Consider the following 15,243-nt stretch of genomic DNA (forward strand, 5'->3'; position numbering starts at 1 on the left):
CTTCTCTCAGTGAGGTGACAGCCCTTCACTGACATCCTGACCTGTACGTCTGTCTTCTCTCAGTGAGGTGACAGCCCTTCACTGACATCCTGACCTGTACGTCTGTCTTCTCTCAGTGAGGTGACAGCCCTTCACTGACATCCTGACCTGTACGCTCTATCTTCTCTCAGTGAGGTGACAGCCCTTCACTGACATCCTGACCTGTACGCTCTGTCTTCTCTCAGTGAGGTGACAGCCCTTCACTGACATCCTGATCTGTACGTCTGTCTTCTATCAGTGAGGTGACAGCCCTTCACTGACATCCTGACCTGTACGTCTGTCTTCTCTCAGTGAGGTGACAGCCCTTCACTGACATCCTGATCTGTACGTCTGTCTTCTCTCAGTGAGGTGACAGCCCTTCACTGACATCCTGACCTGTACGTCTGTCTTCTCTCAGTGAGGTGACAGCCCTTCACTGACATCCTGACCTGCACGCTCTATCTTCTCTCAGTGAGGTGACAGCCCTTCACTGACATCCTGACCTGTAAGCTCTGTCTTCTATCAGTGAGGTGACAACCCTTCACTGACATCCTGACCTGTACGCTCTGTCTTATATCAATGAGGTGACAGCCCTTCACTGACATCCTGACCTGTAAGCTCTGTCTTCTATCAGTGAGGTGACAGCCCTTCACTGACATCCTGACCTGTACGCTCTGTCTTATCTCAATGAGGTGACAGCCCTTCACTGACATCCTGACCTGTACGTCTGTCTTCTCTCGGTGAGGTGACAGCCCTTCACTGACATCCTGACCTGTAAGCTCTGTCTTCTCTCGGTGAGGTGACAGCCCCTCACTGACATCCTGACCTGTAAGCTCTGTCTTATCTCAGTGAGGTGACAGCCCTTCACTGACATCCTGATCTGTACGCTCTGTCTTCTATCAGTGAGGTGACAGCCCTTCACTGACAGCCTGACTTGTGAGCTGCCTTCTCTCAGTGAGGTGACAGCCCTTCACTGACATCCTGACTTGTGAGCTGCCTTCTATCAGTGAGATGACAGCCCTTCACTGACATCCTGACCCATACGCTCTGTCTTCTCTCAGTGAGGTGACAGCCCTTCACTGACATCCTGACCTGTACGCTCTGTCTTCTCTCAGTGAGGTGACAGCCCTTCACTGACATCCTGACCTGTACGCTCTGTCTTCTATCAGTGAGGTGACAGCCCTTCACTGACATCCTGACCTGTACGCTCTGTCTTCTCTCAGTGAGGTGACAGCCCTTCACTGACATCCTGACCTGTACGCTCTGTCTTCTATCAGTGAGGTGACAGCCCTTCACTGACATCCTGACCTGTACGCTCTGTCTTCTATCAGTGAGGTGACAGCCCTTCACTGACATCCTGACCTGTACGCTCTGTCTTCTCTCAGTGAGGTGACAGCCCTTCACTGACATCCTGACCTGTACGTCTGTCTTCTCTCAGTGAGGTGACAGCCCTTCACTGACATCCTGACCTGTACGTCTGTCTTCTCTCAGTGAGGTGACAGCCCTTCACTGACATCCTGACCTGTACGCTCTGTCTTCTCTCAGTGAGGTGACAGCCCTTCACTGACATCCTGACCTGTACGTCTGTCTTCTCTCAGTGAGGTGACAGCCCTTCACTGACATCCTGACCTGTACGCTCTGTCTTCTATCAGTGAGGTGACAGCCCTTCACTGACATCCTGACCTGTAAGCTCTGTCTTATCTCAGTGAGGTGACAGCCCTTCACTGACATCCTGACCTGTACGCTTTGTCTTCTCTCGGTGAGGTGACAGCCCTTCACTGACATCCTGACCTGTGAGCTCTGTCTTCTATCAGTGAGGTGACAGCCCTTCACTGACATCCTGACCTGTACGCTCTGTCTTATCTCAGTGAGGTGACAGCCCTTCACTGACATCCTGACCTGTACGCTCTGTCTTCTATCAGTGAGGTGACAGCCCTTCACTGACATCCTGACCTGTGAGCTCTGTCTTCTATCAGTGAGGTGACAGCCCTTCACTAACATCCTGACCTGTGAGCTCTGTCTTCTATCAGTGAGGTGACAGCCCTTCACTGACATCCTGACCTGTGAGCTCTGTCTTCTCTCAGTGAGGTGACAGCCCATCACTGACATCCTGACCTGTACGCTCTGCCTTCTATCAGTGAGGTGACAGCCCTTCACTGACATCCTGACCTGTGAGCTCTGTCTTCTATCAGTGAGGTGACAGCCCTTCACTGACATCCTGACCTGTAAGCTCTGTCTTCTCTCAGTGAGGTGACAGCCCTTCACTGGAGGCAATAGCCGAGTGGTTAAAGCATTGGACTTTCAATCTGAGGGTCCCGGGTTTAAATTTTGTTAACGGCGCCTGGTGGGTAAACGGTGGAAATTTTTCCGATCTCCCAGGTCAACATCTGTGCAGACCTGTTAGTGCCTGAAACGCCCTTCGTGTGAATACGCATGCTGAAGATCAAATACGCACGTTAAAGATCCTTTAATCTATGTCAGCGTTCGGTGAGTTATCGGAACAGGAACACACCCAGCATGCACACCCCTTGAAAACGGAGTATGGCTGTCTACATGGCGGGGTAAATAAACAAAAAGGTCATACACGTAAAATGTTACATGTCTGTCTGAGTGTGTATGTGTGCGTGCCTGAAATCAGTTGAATAACAGGAAACAATTGATGAGCGCCCAATGACAGCCGTCAGTCAGCTCTACCCAGGTGGGCAGCCTGTTGTGCAAATGACCCTATGTTTGTAAAGCGCTTAGAGCTTGGTCTCCGACCGAGGATAGGCGCTATATAAGCATCCATATCATCATCATCATTATCATCATCATCATCACTCACAAGCATACTCGTCAGCAGCAACCAAGGGGTTAACAGGAAGCTGCGACAATGTCAGCTTCAAAACTATGCTTTCCGTGTTTCTTCTTCCGGTATTTAAAAAGATTATAATTAGTTTAAAGTAAATGAATTTGTGAGGTTCGTTCACCGTTATTTTTCTTGCTTCCCGTCCTTCACTCGAGGATGAATGCACACTGTATGAGATTTCTCTGAGTTCGTGTTACTGCGTCGTTGACAAGCCTCGACCAGACATTAAACTTTAAAAAAAAAAATTCTTTTCTTTTATTTTCTTTTATTGTCAGCGCCTTTGAACATTTTGAAACAGGCGGATATTTGCTGGGTTTTCATGTTTTCGTTGTTTGTTTCTTGGGGTTTTTTGTTTTGTTTTTGTTTTGTTTTTGTTTTTTGTTTGTTTGTTTTCAAAGAGAGAGAGAGAGAGAGAGAGTGTGTGTGTGTGTGTGTGTGTGTGTGTGTGTATGTGTGTGTGTGTGTGTGTGTGTGTGTGTGTGTGTGTGTGTGTGTGTGTGTGTGTGTGAAAGAGAGAAAGAGAGACAGAGAGAGACACAGAGGGAGATTCCGTACTGTTGTCATCTAAAACCCCCAAGCCCCCATCACTGACAGGATACAGTCAGACTGTTTATGAAGGTCAAGGCCCCATCACTGACAGGATACAGTCAGACTGTTTATGAAGGTCAAGGCCCCATCACTGACAGGATACAGTCAGACTGTTTATGAAGGTCAAGGCCCCATCACTGACAGGATACAGTCAGACTGTTTATGAAGGTGAAGGCCCCATCACTGACAGGATACAGTCAGATTGTTTATGAAGGTCAAGGCCCCATCACTGACAGGATACAGTCAGACTGTTTATGAAGGTCAAGGCCCCATCACTGACATGATACAGTCAGACTGTTTATGAAGGTCAAGGCCCCATCACTGACATGATACAGTCAGACTGTTTATGAAGGTCAAGGCCCCATCACTGACAGGATACAGTCAGACTGTTTATGAAGGTGAAGGCCCCATCACTGACATGATACAGTCAGATTGTTTATGAAGGTCAAGGCCCCATCACTGACAGGATACAGTCAGATTGTTTATGAAGGTGAAGGCCCCATCACTGACATGATACAGTCAGATTGTTTATGAAGGTGAAGGCCCCATCACTGACATGATACAGTCAGATTGTTTATGAAGGTGAAGCCCCCATCACTGACATGATACAGTCAGATTGTTTATGAAGGTGAAGGCCCCATCACTGACATGATACAGTCAGATTGTTTATGAAGGTCAAGGCCCCATCACTGACATGATACAGTCAGACTGTTTATGAAGGTCAAGGCCCCATCACTGACAGGATACAGTCAGACTGTTTGTGAAGGTGAAGGCCCCATCACTGACATGATACAGTCAGACTGTTTGTGAAGGTCAAGGCCCCATCACTGGCAGGATACAGTCAGACTGTTTATGAAGGTCAAGGCCCCATCACTGACAGGATACAGTCAGACTGTTTATGAAGGTCAAGCCCCCATCACTGACAGGATACAGTCAGACTGTTTATGAAGGTCAAGGCCCCATCACTGACAGGATACAGTCAGACTGTTTATGAAGGTCAAGGCCCCATCACTGACAGGATACAGTCAGACTGTTTATGAAGGTCAAGGCCCCATCACTGACAGGATACAGTCAGACTGTTTATGAAGGTCAAGGCCCCATCACTGACATGATACAGTCAGACTGTTTGTGAAGGTCAAGGCCCCATCACTGGCAGGATACAGTCAGACTGTTTATGAAGGTCAAGGCCCCATCACTGACAGGATACAGTCAGACTCTTTATGAAGGTCAAGCCCCCATCACTGACAGGATACAGTCAGACTGTTTATGAAGGTGAAGCCCCCATCACTGACAGGATACAGTCAGACTGTTTATGAAGGTCAAGGCCCCATCAGTGACAGGATACAGTCAGACTGTTTATGAAGGTCAAGGCCCCATCACTGACAGGATACAGTCAGACTGTTTATGAAGGTCAAGGCCCCATCACTGACAGGATACAGTCAGACTGTTTATGAAGGTCAAGGCCCCATCACTGACATGATACAGTCAGACTGTTTATGAAGGTCAAGGCCCCATCACTGACATGATACAGTCAGACTGTTTATGAAGGTCAAGGCCCCATCACTGACAGGATACAGTCAGACTGTTTATGAAGGTCAAGGCCCCATCACTGACATGATACAGTCAGACTGTTTATGAAGGTCAAGGCCCCATCACTGACATGATACAGTCAGACTGTTTATGAAGGTCAAGGCCCCATCACTGACAGGATACAGTCAGATTGTTTATGAAGGTGAAGGCCCCATCACTGACATGATACAGTCAGATTGTTTATGAAGGTGAAGGCCCCATCACTGACATGATACAGTCAGATTGTTTATGAAGGTGAAGCCCCCATCACTGACATGATACAGTCAGATTGTTTATGAAGGTGAAGGCCCCATCACTGACATGATACAGTCAGATTGTTTATGAAGGTCAAGGCCCCATCACTGACATGATACAGTCAGACTGTTTATGAAGGTCAAGGCCCCATCACTGACAGGATACAGTCAGACTGTTTGTGAAGGTGAAGGCCCCATCACTGACATGATACAGTCAGACTGTTTGTGAAGGTCAAGGCCCCATCACTGGCAGGATACAGTCAGACTGTTTATGAAGGTCAAGGCCCCATCACTGACAGGATACAGTCAGACTGTTTATGAAGGTCAAGCCCCCATCACTGACAGGATACAGTCAGACTGTTTATGAAGGTCAAGGCCCCATCACTGACAGGATACAGTCAGACTGTTTATGAAGGTCAAGGCCCCATCACTGACAGGATACAGTCAGACTGTTTATGAAGGTCAAGGCCCCATCACTGACAGGATACAGTCAGACTGTTTATGAAGGTCAAGGCCCCATCACTGACATGATACAGTCAGACTGTTTGTGAAGGTCAAGGCCCCATCACTGGCAGGATACAGTCAGACTGTTTATGAAGGTCAAGGCCCCATCACTGACAGGATACAGTCAGACTGTTTATGAAGGTCAAGCCCCCATCACTGACAGGATACAGTCAGACTGTTTATGAAGGTGAAGCCCCCATCACTGACAGGATACAGTCAGACTGTTTATGAAGGTCAAGGCCCCATCAGTGACAGGATACAGTCAGACTGTTTATGAAGGTCAAGGCCCCATCACTGACAGGATACAGTCAGACTGTTTATGAAGGTCAAGGCCCCATCACTGACAGGATACAGTCAGACTGTTTATGAAGGTCAAGGCCCCATCACTGACATGATACAGTCAGACTGTTTATGAAGGTCAAGGCCCCATCACTGACATGATACAGTCAGACTGTTTATGAAGGTCAAGGCCCCATCACTGACAGGATACAGTCAGACTGTTTATGAAGGTCAAGGCCCCATCACTGACATGATACAGTCAGACTGTTTATGAAGGTCAAGGCCCCATCACTGACATGATACAGTCAGACTGTTTATGAAGGTCAAGGCCCCATCACTGACAGGATACAGTCAGATTGTTTATGAAGGTCAAGGCCCCATCACCGACATGATACAGTCAGACTGTTTATGAAGGTCAAGGCCCCATCACTGACAGGATACAGTCAGACTGTTTGTGAAGGTGAAGGCCCCATCACTGGCAGGATACAGTCAGACTGTTTATGAAGGTCAAGGCCCCATCACTGACAGGATACAGTCAGACTGTTTATGAAGGTCAAGCCCCCATCACTGACAGGATAGAGTCAGACTGTTTATGAAGGTCAAGGCCCCATCACTGACAGGATACAGTCAGACTGTTTATGAAGGTCAAGGCCCCATCACTGACAGGATACAGTCAGATTGTTTATGAAGGTGAAGGCCCCATCACTGACAGGATACAGTCAGACTGTTTATGAAGGTGAAGGCCCCATCACTGACAGGATACAGTCAGACTGTTTATGAAGGTGAAGGCCCCATCACTGACAGGATACAGTCAGACTGTTTATGAAGGTCAAGGCCCCATCACTGACATGATACAGTCAGACTGTTTATGAAGGTCAAGGCCCCATCACTGACATGATACAGTCAGACTGTTTATGAAGGTCAAGGCCCCATCACTGACAGGATACAGTCAGACTGTTTATGAAGGTCAAGGCCCCATCACTGACATGATACAGTCAGACTGTTTATGAAGGTCAAGGCCCCATCACTGACAGGATACAGTCAGACTGTTTATGAAGGTCAAGGCCCCATCACTGACAGGATACAGTCAGACTGTTTATGAAGGTCAAGGCCCCATCACTGACATGATACAGTCAGACTGTTTGTGAAGGTCAAGGCCCCATCACTGGCAGGATACAGTCAGACTGTTTATGAAGGTCAAGGCCCCATCACTGACAGGATACAGTCAGACTGTTTATGAAGGTGAAGACCCCATCACTGACAGGATACAGTCAGACTGTTTATGAAGGTGAAGGCCCCATCACTGACAGGATACAGTCAGACTGTTTATGAAGGTGAAGGCCCCATCACTGACAGGATACAGTCAGACTGTTTATGAAGGTCAAGGCCCCATCACTGACAGGATACAGTCAGACTGTTTATGAAGGTCAAGGCTATTGCTCAGCACTAAATTGGAGATTCATATGACAAAATAAATCATACATAAGTGTGGGGGTGGGGAGAGAAAGAGAGAGAGACAGGGAGAGAAAGAGAGATAGAGAGAGAGACAGGGAGAGAAAGAGAGATAGAGAGAGAGACAGGGAGAGAAAGAGAGATAGAGAGAGAGACAGGGAGAGAAAGAGAGATAGAGAGAGAGACAGGGAGAGAAAGAGAGATAGAGAGAGAGACAGGGAGAGAAAGAGAGATAGAGAGAGAGACAGGGAGAGAAAGAGAGATAGAGAGAGAGACAGGGAGAGAAAGAGAGATAGAGAGAGAGACAGGGAGAGAAAGAGAGATAGAGAAAGAGCAACAGAGAAGCAGAGAGACTGGCTGATTGACAGAGGGAGTTGTTTTAGCCATTAATAAATTTTTTTTCCCACAATCAAGCGCTCAGAAAAAATGCATTTGCGTAATTTGCACAAGGGATAAGGAAAGTAATTTAATTACCAGTTATTCTGCTTTTTCTGTCTGCCTACGGTGGATTGTGCAATGCAGTTTTATGAAATAAAATTGCTCAATTCATGACATAGTTCACTGAAATACATTACTTATTCGGTTATTGTAAATTAAGGATTGGGAAAATAAGCAAGCCAAAGGGAAGAGAAATATGCTAACAAGAAATACAAATAAGTACTGTTACTCTTTTTTTTTTAATATAGAAAACAAAGGAAATAATTCAAATATTTGGAACATGTACCTTTGTCTTATAAATGAAGAGTAACTAACTGTAATTCAATTCACAGTCTCCCAGTATATTATAAATCCCGTCTCCGAAACCATTATACTACTCAATTTCAATTGTGCTCCCTTATCTGTTGACTATAGGTTAATTCGTGTACGTGCATGTGTGCATGCGTGTGTGTTTGTGTGTGTGTGTGTGTGTGTGTGTGTCCCTGCGTGTGGGGAGGTGGGGGAGGCGGGGATATACTTTGTGTGTGTGTGTGGGGGGGGGGGTGTTCTTATGTGCTTTGTCTCTGACTGACTTGAGATGTTTGAAAGCGTTTTATCATTTTTCATCATTAATATTATCATTATCAAAATCATTATCATTATTGTTCTGGTTGTTTTAACAATACAAGGATATAATGTACCACCACTGATACAGATGGAAAAGGGGTGTTTCATACATAAGAAAACTCAACATAAAATAAGGAACAGATATGAATAAATTTGGAGTTTATCATAGTAGCGTCCGACTGAATGGAATGTACCCACATTTTAAGACAAATGCTATGTTTGCCTTGCAATGAAAACAATGATACAAAGGATGCTATGTTTGCCTTGCAATGAAAACAATGATACAAAGGATGGTATATGAAAACCACCGGAGAAATATAATTTCAGTCGTTTGTAGTGACCGAAAAAAAATATATCACGGCTGTTATATTTGAGGTTTTGAATACATACATACATACATACATACATACATACATACATACATAATCGTGTGTCCGGGGTTTAGTATCCCCTAGTTTATCAATGTTATACTTTTTTTTCTATACGGGGGATATAAATTATAAAAAGAAGAAAAGAAAAGTAAATTTAAATAAGAAACGGATATACTTAAGGCAGTAGTTACTGTAATGTGCTCATAAGAAATAACAATGTTGGAAACTCATTGGACCATACATACGCTCGCGCGCGCGCACACACACACACACACACACACACACACACACACACACACACACACACACACACACACTACGTTTCTATGTCTTCTCACCAATGTTATAGATGGGATTTCACACTGTGATATCATACTCCCCTCTTTTACCTCCACCTCCTTCAATACACCACACGACGCGCGCCTGTATACGCACACTGAAACGGAACAACTGTGGAAAACAAACAAGCTTGAAAGAAATCTGATGAAAAACAAAAAGTTGACTGAAAACGAAACTGAAATGATTTTACAAGAAACCAAAAAGAAAAGACGAAAGGGAATAGCTGTCATCTCACTGTCGTCATCATCATCACCACCATCACTACTACCATCATCGTCATCAAACACTCTCGCTATCATCGTCATCAAACACTCTCGCTAACATCAGCATCAAATACTCTCGCTAACATTATCATAAAACACTCTCGCTAACATTGTCATGAAATGCTCTCACTACCACTGTCATTAAACACTGGCTACCATCGCCACCAAACACTCTCGCTACCATCGCGGCTACCAAACACTCTCGCTACCATCGCGGCTACCAAACACTCTCGCAACAACCCACCTGCTGAATCTCCTCCATAGTCAACAATCCCGCCGCCGCCGCCACCACCACCGCCACCACCACAGCACCAGCTATAATATGTACAGCACCATCCGGCAGGACACGTCATTCTTCAGTATCCATCCGTCCACCCACAACAAATCTCCGCTTTCTCTTCCACCCGAGAACAAACAACAGAAACTCATCCCGGGTTTGGAGACAGTTTTGTCGAGCTTCAGTTTCAACGCCAGCCGTTTTTGTTTTGTTTTTTGTTCCGGGTCCTCAAAAACTTCTCTCGGTAAACTCTCGTGCAAACTGTTCTGATCTTGCTTAAAAAAACAAAAAAACGAGGGACGTTATACTTGCACACACAGGGATGCTATGCCTAGGACGGGGAAAGGCTCTGTTGGTCGTCAGTCTTCGGCAAAATTGGTCATGGTTGCGGGAGGTGTTTTCTCGCCATGGCAACCGATTGCAGAATTGATGGCATTGGCACCATCGCAGTTGTTCGTCAGACGGGGTGGGCTTTCCTGCTGACGTGGAGGTGGGGTGTTTGTGAGATGGTGACGTTCGGCACGCGCGCTTACCGTTCACATTGTGCACTGTGGCCGCTGGGCGACGGTGAAGCGTACTCGTGTGACCTTCCCCTGCATCGAATTTCTCTCCCCAGGGATGTTATTGGTGTACGATTCGTACCAGATTTTCACCTCGCTGAAAGGGTTAACTGGAGCATCAGGCGACAGACATTATTTAATTGTCTGACGGGCGCAATAGCCGAGTGGTTAAAGCGTTGGACTTTCAATCTGAGGGCCCCGGGTTCGAATCTTGGTAACGGCGCCTGGTGGGTAAAGGGTGGAGATTTTTCCGATCTCCCAGGTCAATATATGTGCAGACCTGCTTGTGCCTTAACCCCCTTTGTGTGTATACGCACATGGCGGGGTACATGGTCTGCATGGTGGGGTAAAAACGGTAATACACGTAAAAGCCCACTCGTGTACATGTCCACGAACGAATACTGAAGAAGAAGATTTAACTGTCTGTAAAAAGAAGAAAAGAAAAAAGAAGACGAATGTTCGTGATCATTCGATTTCTATTAATGTAATGATTTTTGACAAACCTCTCATCATAAAATCCAATACCACTTCTGCCACCCTCTCCAAAGTACCCTGGCACAGAGAAGTATGAATCTCCTCTCACAAGTTATTTTCAAAATGACAAAACATCATTTTCTTATACTAGTTTCCTCTAAAAGTGGAAGGAGAGTGGGGGGATATCGATACCGAATGCAAGGTATAATTAAAACATTCCAAATATGACTCTGTTCTCCCCCTCCTCTAAACCACTCGGGAATATTACTAAGAAAGTGAAAAACAATTCAAAAGATTTTTTTAAACATCTTGACGTTGAATATTACTCAAGATGAAATGACTGGTCATCGTTGATAAAAATCATCGATTCAAATCATACTGCCTTATTTTCTTCTTTTTTTTTTGGGGGGGGGGGGGGAGTTGTAACGTCTCTCTCTCTCTCTCTCTCTCTCTCTCTCTCTCTCCTCTCTCTCTCTCTCTCTAAAACACAGACACACACATTATCTCTTTCATTCAAACACAACAAACGCGCGCGCGCACGCATGCACGCAAGCACACACACTGGGGACACAATACTCTGGGTTGTTTTCCCAGTTTAAAAGAACACGAGAAGAAAATAATATGCGCCTGTAACCAGAAAAGAAAATGTGGTTCGCGATGTTCTGCATCAAAATGACCCCTTATTTGAACTAGTTCAGCTACGCTTCATTCTGAAGATATCTTTGATATTCCTGAGCTTTACATGGTAGGGTTTCAAGAATGTGTGTTTGTGTGTGTGTGTGTGTGTGTGTGTGTGTGTGTGTGTGTGTGTGTGTGTGTGTGTGTGTGTGTGTGTGTGTGTGAAACATGGATGACGTATCACCGTCACATTCAACAACTTGAGCAGTTTCACCAGAGATGCCTACGAAAGATCCTCGGCATAAAGTGGCAAGACAGGGTCTCCAACCTCCAGGTCCTAGAGAGGAACGGCCTGCCAGCATCGAAAGCCTGCTGATCCAGTGCCAGTTACGCTGGACAGGACACGTTGTCCGCATGACAGACAGCAGGATCCCGAAGATGCTTTTGTATGGCCAGCTGAAGGAAGGCCACCGTGAACGTGGAAGACCCTGCAAGCGCTTCAAGGACACCTTGAAGACAAACCTCAAAGCCTGTGACATAGACATCGCTTCCTGGGAAACTGATGCCCTTGACCGCTGTCGCTGGAGGATGCTGTGCTCTAGTGGTATAAAGACGTTTGAAAACAAGAGAATGCTGGCCATTAAGGAGAAGCGTGAGCGAAGGAAGCAGGGCTCAACTTCTGGAGACGTTTTTCCTTGCAACACCTGTGGAAAGTACTGCGCATCCAGAATCGGCCTCTTCTCCCATATGAGGACACACACCGACAGATAAGCCTGCCTGCCTACTCATCCGTCAGACCGACGGGAGACTCCATCATCAGTGTTTGTGTGTGTGTGTGTGTGTGTGTGTGTGTGTGTGTGTGTGTGCGTGTGTGTGTGTGTGTGTGTGTGTGTGTGTGTGTGTGTGTGTGTGTGTGTGTGTGCGCGTCGGGAGACTCCATCATCAGTGTTTGTGTGTGTGTTTGTGTGTGTGTGTGTGTGTGTGTGTGTGTGTGTGTGTGTGCGTGTGTGTGTGTGTGTGTGTGTGTGTGTGTGTGTGTGTGTGTGTGTGTGTGTGCAAGTGTGTGTAGGGGTGATTAGAGTACCATGTGTCTGGAAACAGGCTATTCGCCACATGATTTGAACCGGTATAGTTGAAATCGGTCAATGGAAAAGAAAAACAGACAGGAAATAATAGGAGAAAAAAAGATGGGTGGAGCGAAAAAGAAAGTGAAAAACAAAGAATAACTGGACGAGTCGATAGAGACTAAGCACTGGAAGATACTCCCTTTTTTCCCCTAGTGTCAAAATGAAGGAGGGGGTGAGTACAAACTCTCTTACAACCGTGATCTATCCGGCCGCGTATTTATGGCGGATTGTCATAATAATTCTCCCCTCCCTTATACTCACGCTCTGCCCTGTACACATATTCTTCCCCCCTTGCCCCCACCGCCCGAACCCCCCCCCCACCCCCACCCCTCCTCTCTCTCTCTCTCTCTCTCTCTCTCTCTCCTCACTCACTCTCCCTCCCACAGCCACGCCCAACGCCTATCTGTACGAAGAAGATGTGATAATGGGAAGTCTTGTCATGATCTGCTCCTGACGGGTGTATGGGGTGTCATTAAGGCGGTATTGATCGGGCAGGAAAACTAATATTGTAACCTTCCGTGGCGGCTGTGGAAATCGACTTGTCTCCATCTGTTCTTCTTCGCCCTCTTCCTACCCCTTGTTTTTTCACCTCTCTTTCTTTCTTCTATCTGTCCCACTCTCTGTCTCTGTCTCTTTCTCTGTGTGTGTGTGTGTGTGTGTGTGTGTGTGTGTGTGTGTGTGTGATATGCTGCGTGTTTAAGTATCATGATTTTTTTTGTTCGGGTCGAAGGCCTTCACGATTAAAACATGTTCATTGTGATTCTCTCTCTCTCTCTCTCTCACTCTCTCCCTCTCTCTCTCCCTCTCTCTCTCTCTCTCCATCTCCCTCTCTCCCTCTCTCTCTCTCTCCCTCTCTCTCTCTCACCACTCCGCTCTTCCTCCTCTTCTCCTGATCCAGCACCTTTCTCTCCTATTTCAAGGAAACTTTTTTTTTATTATCAGCAACTGTACTTTCGCATGTGAAAATCATAAATTATGGCAGAAAAATTACAGCCTCCAACAGGTCTTTTCCAGTAATGTAAATCGTTATGGTTTTCATAATGTGTTATTGTCAAAACTTTCAAACTGGAGCATGTTTTGCGTTTAGTCGGTCCACTGAAATTATGTATGTAAGTTTTGATTTTTTTTAATAAGAAGAAGAAAAAAGAAGTGTGTGCGTCAATAAAGGAGCGACTGAGTGGGCAAGCAAAATTGTGCATGAAGGCCAGGGTCACAGACAATTAACGATAGCGACTAACAACACAATGTTGTGTGTTTTACAGCTTGGTGTTGTTTGACGTTTATTTCACTATCATATTCATTCAATATGTTGTGAAAGTGTGTGTGCAAAACGTACGGGCGGCGTATGCGTGCGCGCGCGTGTGTGTGTGTGGGTGTGTGTGTATGTCCGCGGCGTCTCTGTGTGCGCGTGTATGTGTTTTCAGACACTGGATAGGTGATATATTTCTTTACTGTGGTTTGTGTGTGTGTGTGTGTGTGTGTGTGTGTGCATGCGTGCGCGTGTGTGTGTATGTGTGTATGCGTGTGTGTGTGTGTGTGTGTGACATTTTGTTGTTATGCTATTTCATCATTTTATGATAATGTTTTACACAAACCTTGGGCAGGCTATGGACGCCTGGCTAGCGCGTTGAGTTTACGCGAAAGTCAGGCAACTGTTCTTATATCTATACATATGTATACACACACACACACACACACACACACACACACACACACACACACACACAGAGAGAGAGAGAGAGAGAGAGAGAGATAATTACAGCCAAAATGGCATTCTTCTTCACAGCCCAAGGAAGACAGCGACAGACAGAGACAGAGACAGAGAGAGAGAGAGAGAGAGAGAGAGAGACAGAGAGAGATAATTACAGCCAAAATGGCATTCTTCTTCACAGCCCGAGGAAGACAGCGACAGACAGAGACAGACGAGCAGAGAGCAATGAGTGATTTCAACAAGAAAGGACGCACATGCAGGAGGACAAATGGACCAAATCCCAGTGAGCGTCAGAACGTTATTAAGCAAACAGCCGCTTGTTTGGCGACCGCGAGGGACAAACCGGGTAGGTAATAAAGGCGTAGCGGGTGGCTAAAGGAACCTTTAATTAAAAGCTACATGGTAGAATGAGAGAAAAGGGCTTTGTGTGCGAAACGGAGAGAGAGAGAGAGACCCGGGGTGGGGGTTACAGAGAGAGAGGGAAAGAGACACTGAGAGAGAGAGACAGGGACATAGAAACAAGGAGATACAGAAAGAGAGAGAAACCAAAGAGACATAGGGAGAGACAGACAGAGTGACGGAGAGACAGAGGCAAAGAGAGACAGTGAGACAGAGATAGACAGACGGAAAGAAAGAAGTACGAGGGAGGAAGAGAGGCAGAGAGACTGACAGAGACAGAGAGGGGAGAGGGAGAGAGGGGTGGGGGGGGGCGAACAATGCATCACTGTGTTACGGGTTGTTTCAACAGATGATACATGTATCTGTGCCAGTACTGGTCACTGGTCACATAAGTCAAAGGTTACTTCCGACGGCATATGTATTTGTGTTGTATGCAGTTGTAGAAGCAGTGGTAGAAGCAGCAGCAGCTGCTGATGCAGCAATAGTAGTAGTAGTAGTAGTAGCAGCAGTAGTAGCAGTAGTAGTATTCAATTTTACGCGTTTAAATT

At 46.1% G+C, this 15,243-nt stretch overlaps 1 protein-coding gene across 1 annotated transcript in view; it reads right to left on the reverse strand.

The window, feature by feature from the left end:
• Positions 1-10,263, reverse strand: part of LOC143282314 (uncharacterized) — a 45,104-nt gene extending 34,841 nt beyond the window's left edge. Inside the window, exon 1 of the mRNA XM_076587916.1 lies at positions 9,774-10,263. Within this exon, the coding sequence (XP_076444031.1) occupies positions 9,774-9,791 (18 nt within the window). The 5' untranslated portion in view covers positions 9,792-10,263. The remainder of the gene's footprint in view (positions 1-9,773) is intronic.
• Between the last annotated feature and the right edge of the window lie 4,980 nt (positions 10,264-15,243).

Source organism: Babylonia areolata, chromosome 5 (assembly GCF_041734735.1).
Source record: "Babylonia areolata isolate BAREFJ2019XMU chromosome 5, ASM4173473v1, whole genome shotgun sequence".
Taxonomy (NCBI): Eukaryota; Metazoa; Mollusca; class Gastropoda; order Neogastropoda; family Buccinidae; genus Babylonia; species Babylonia areolata.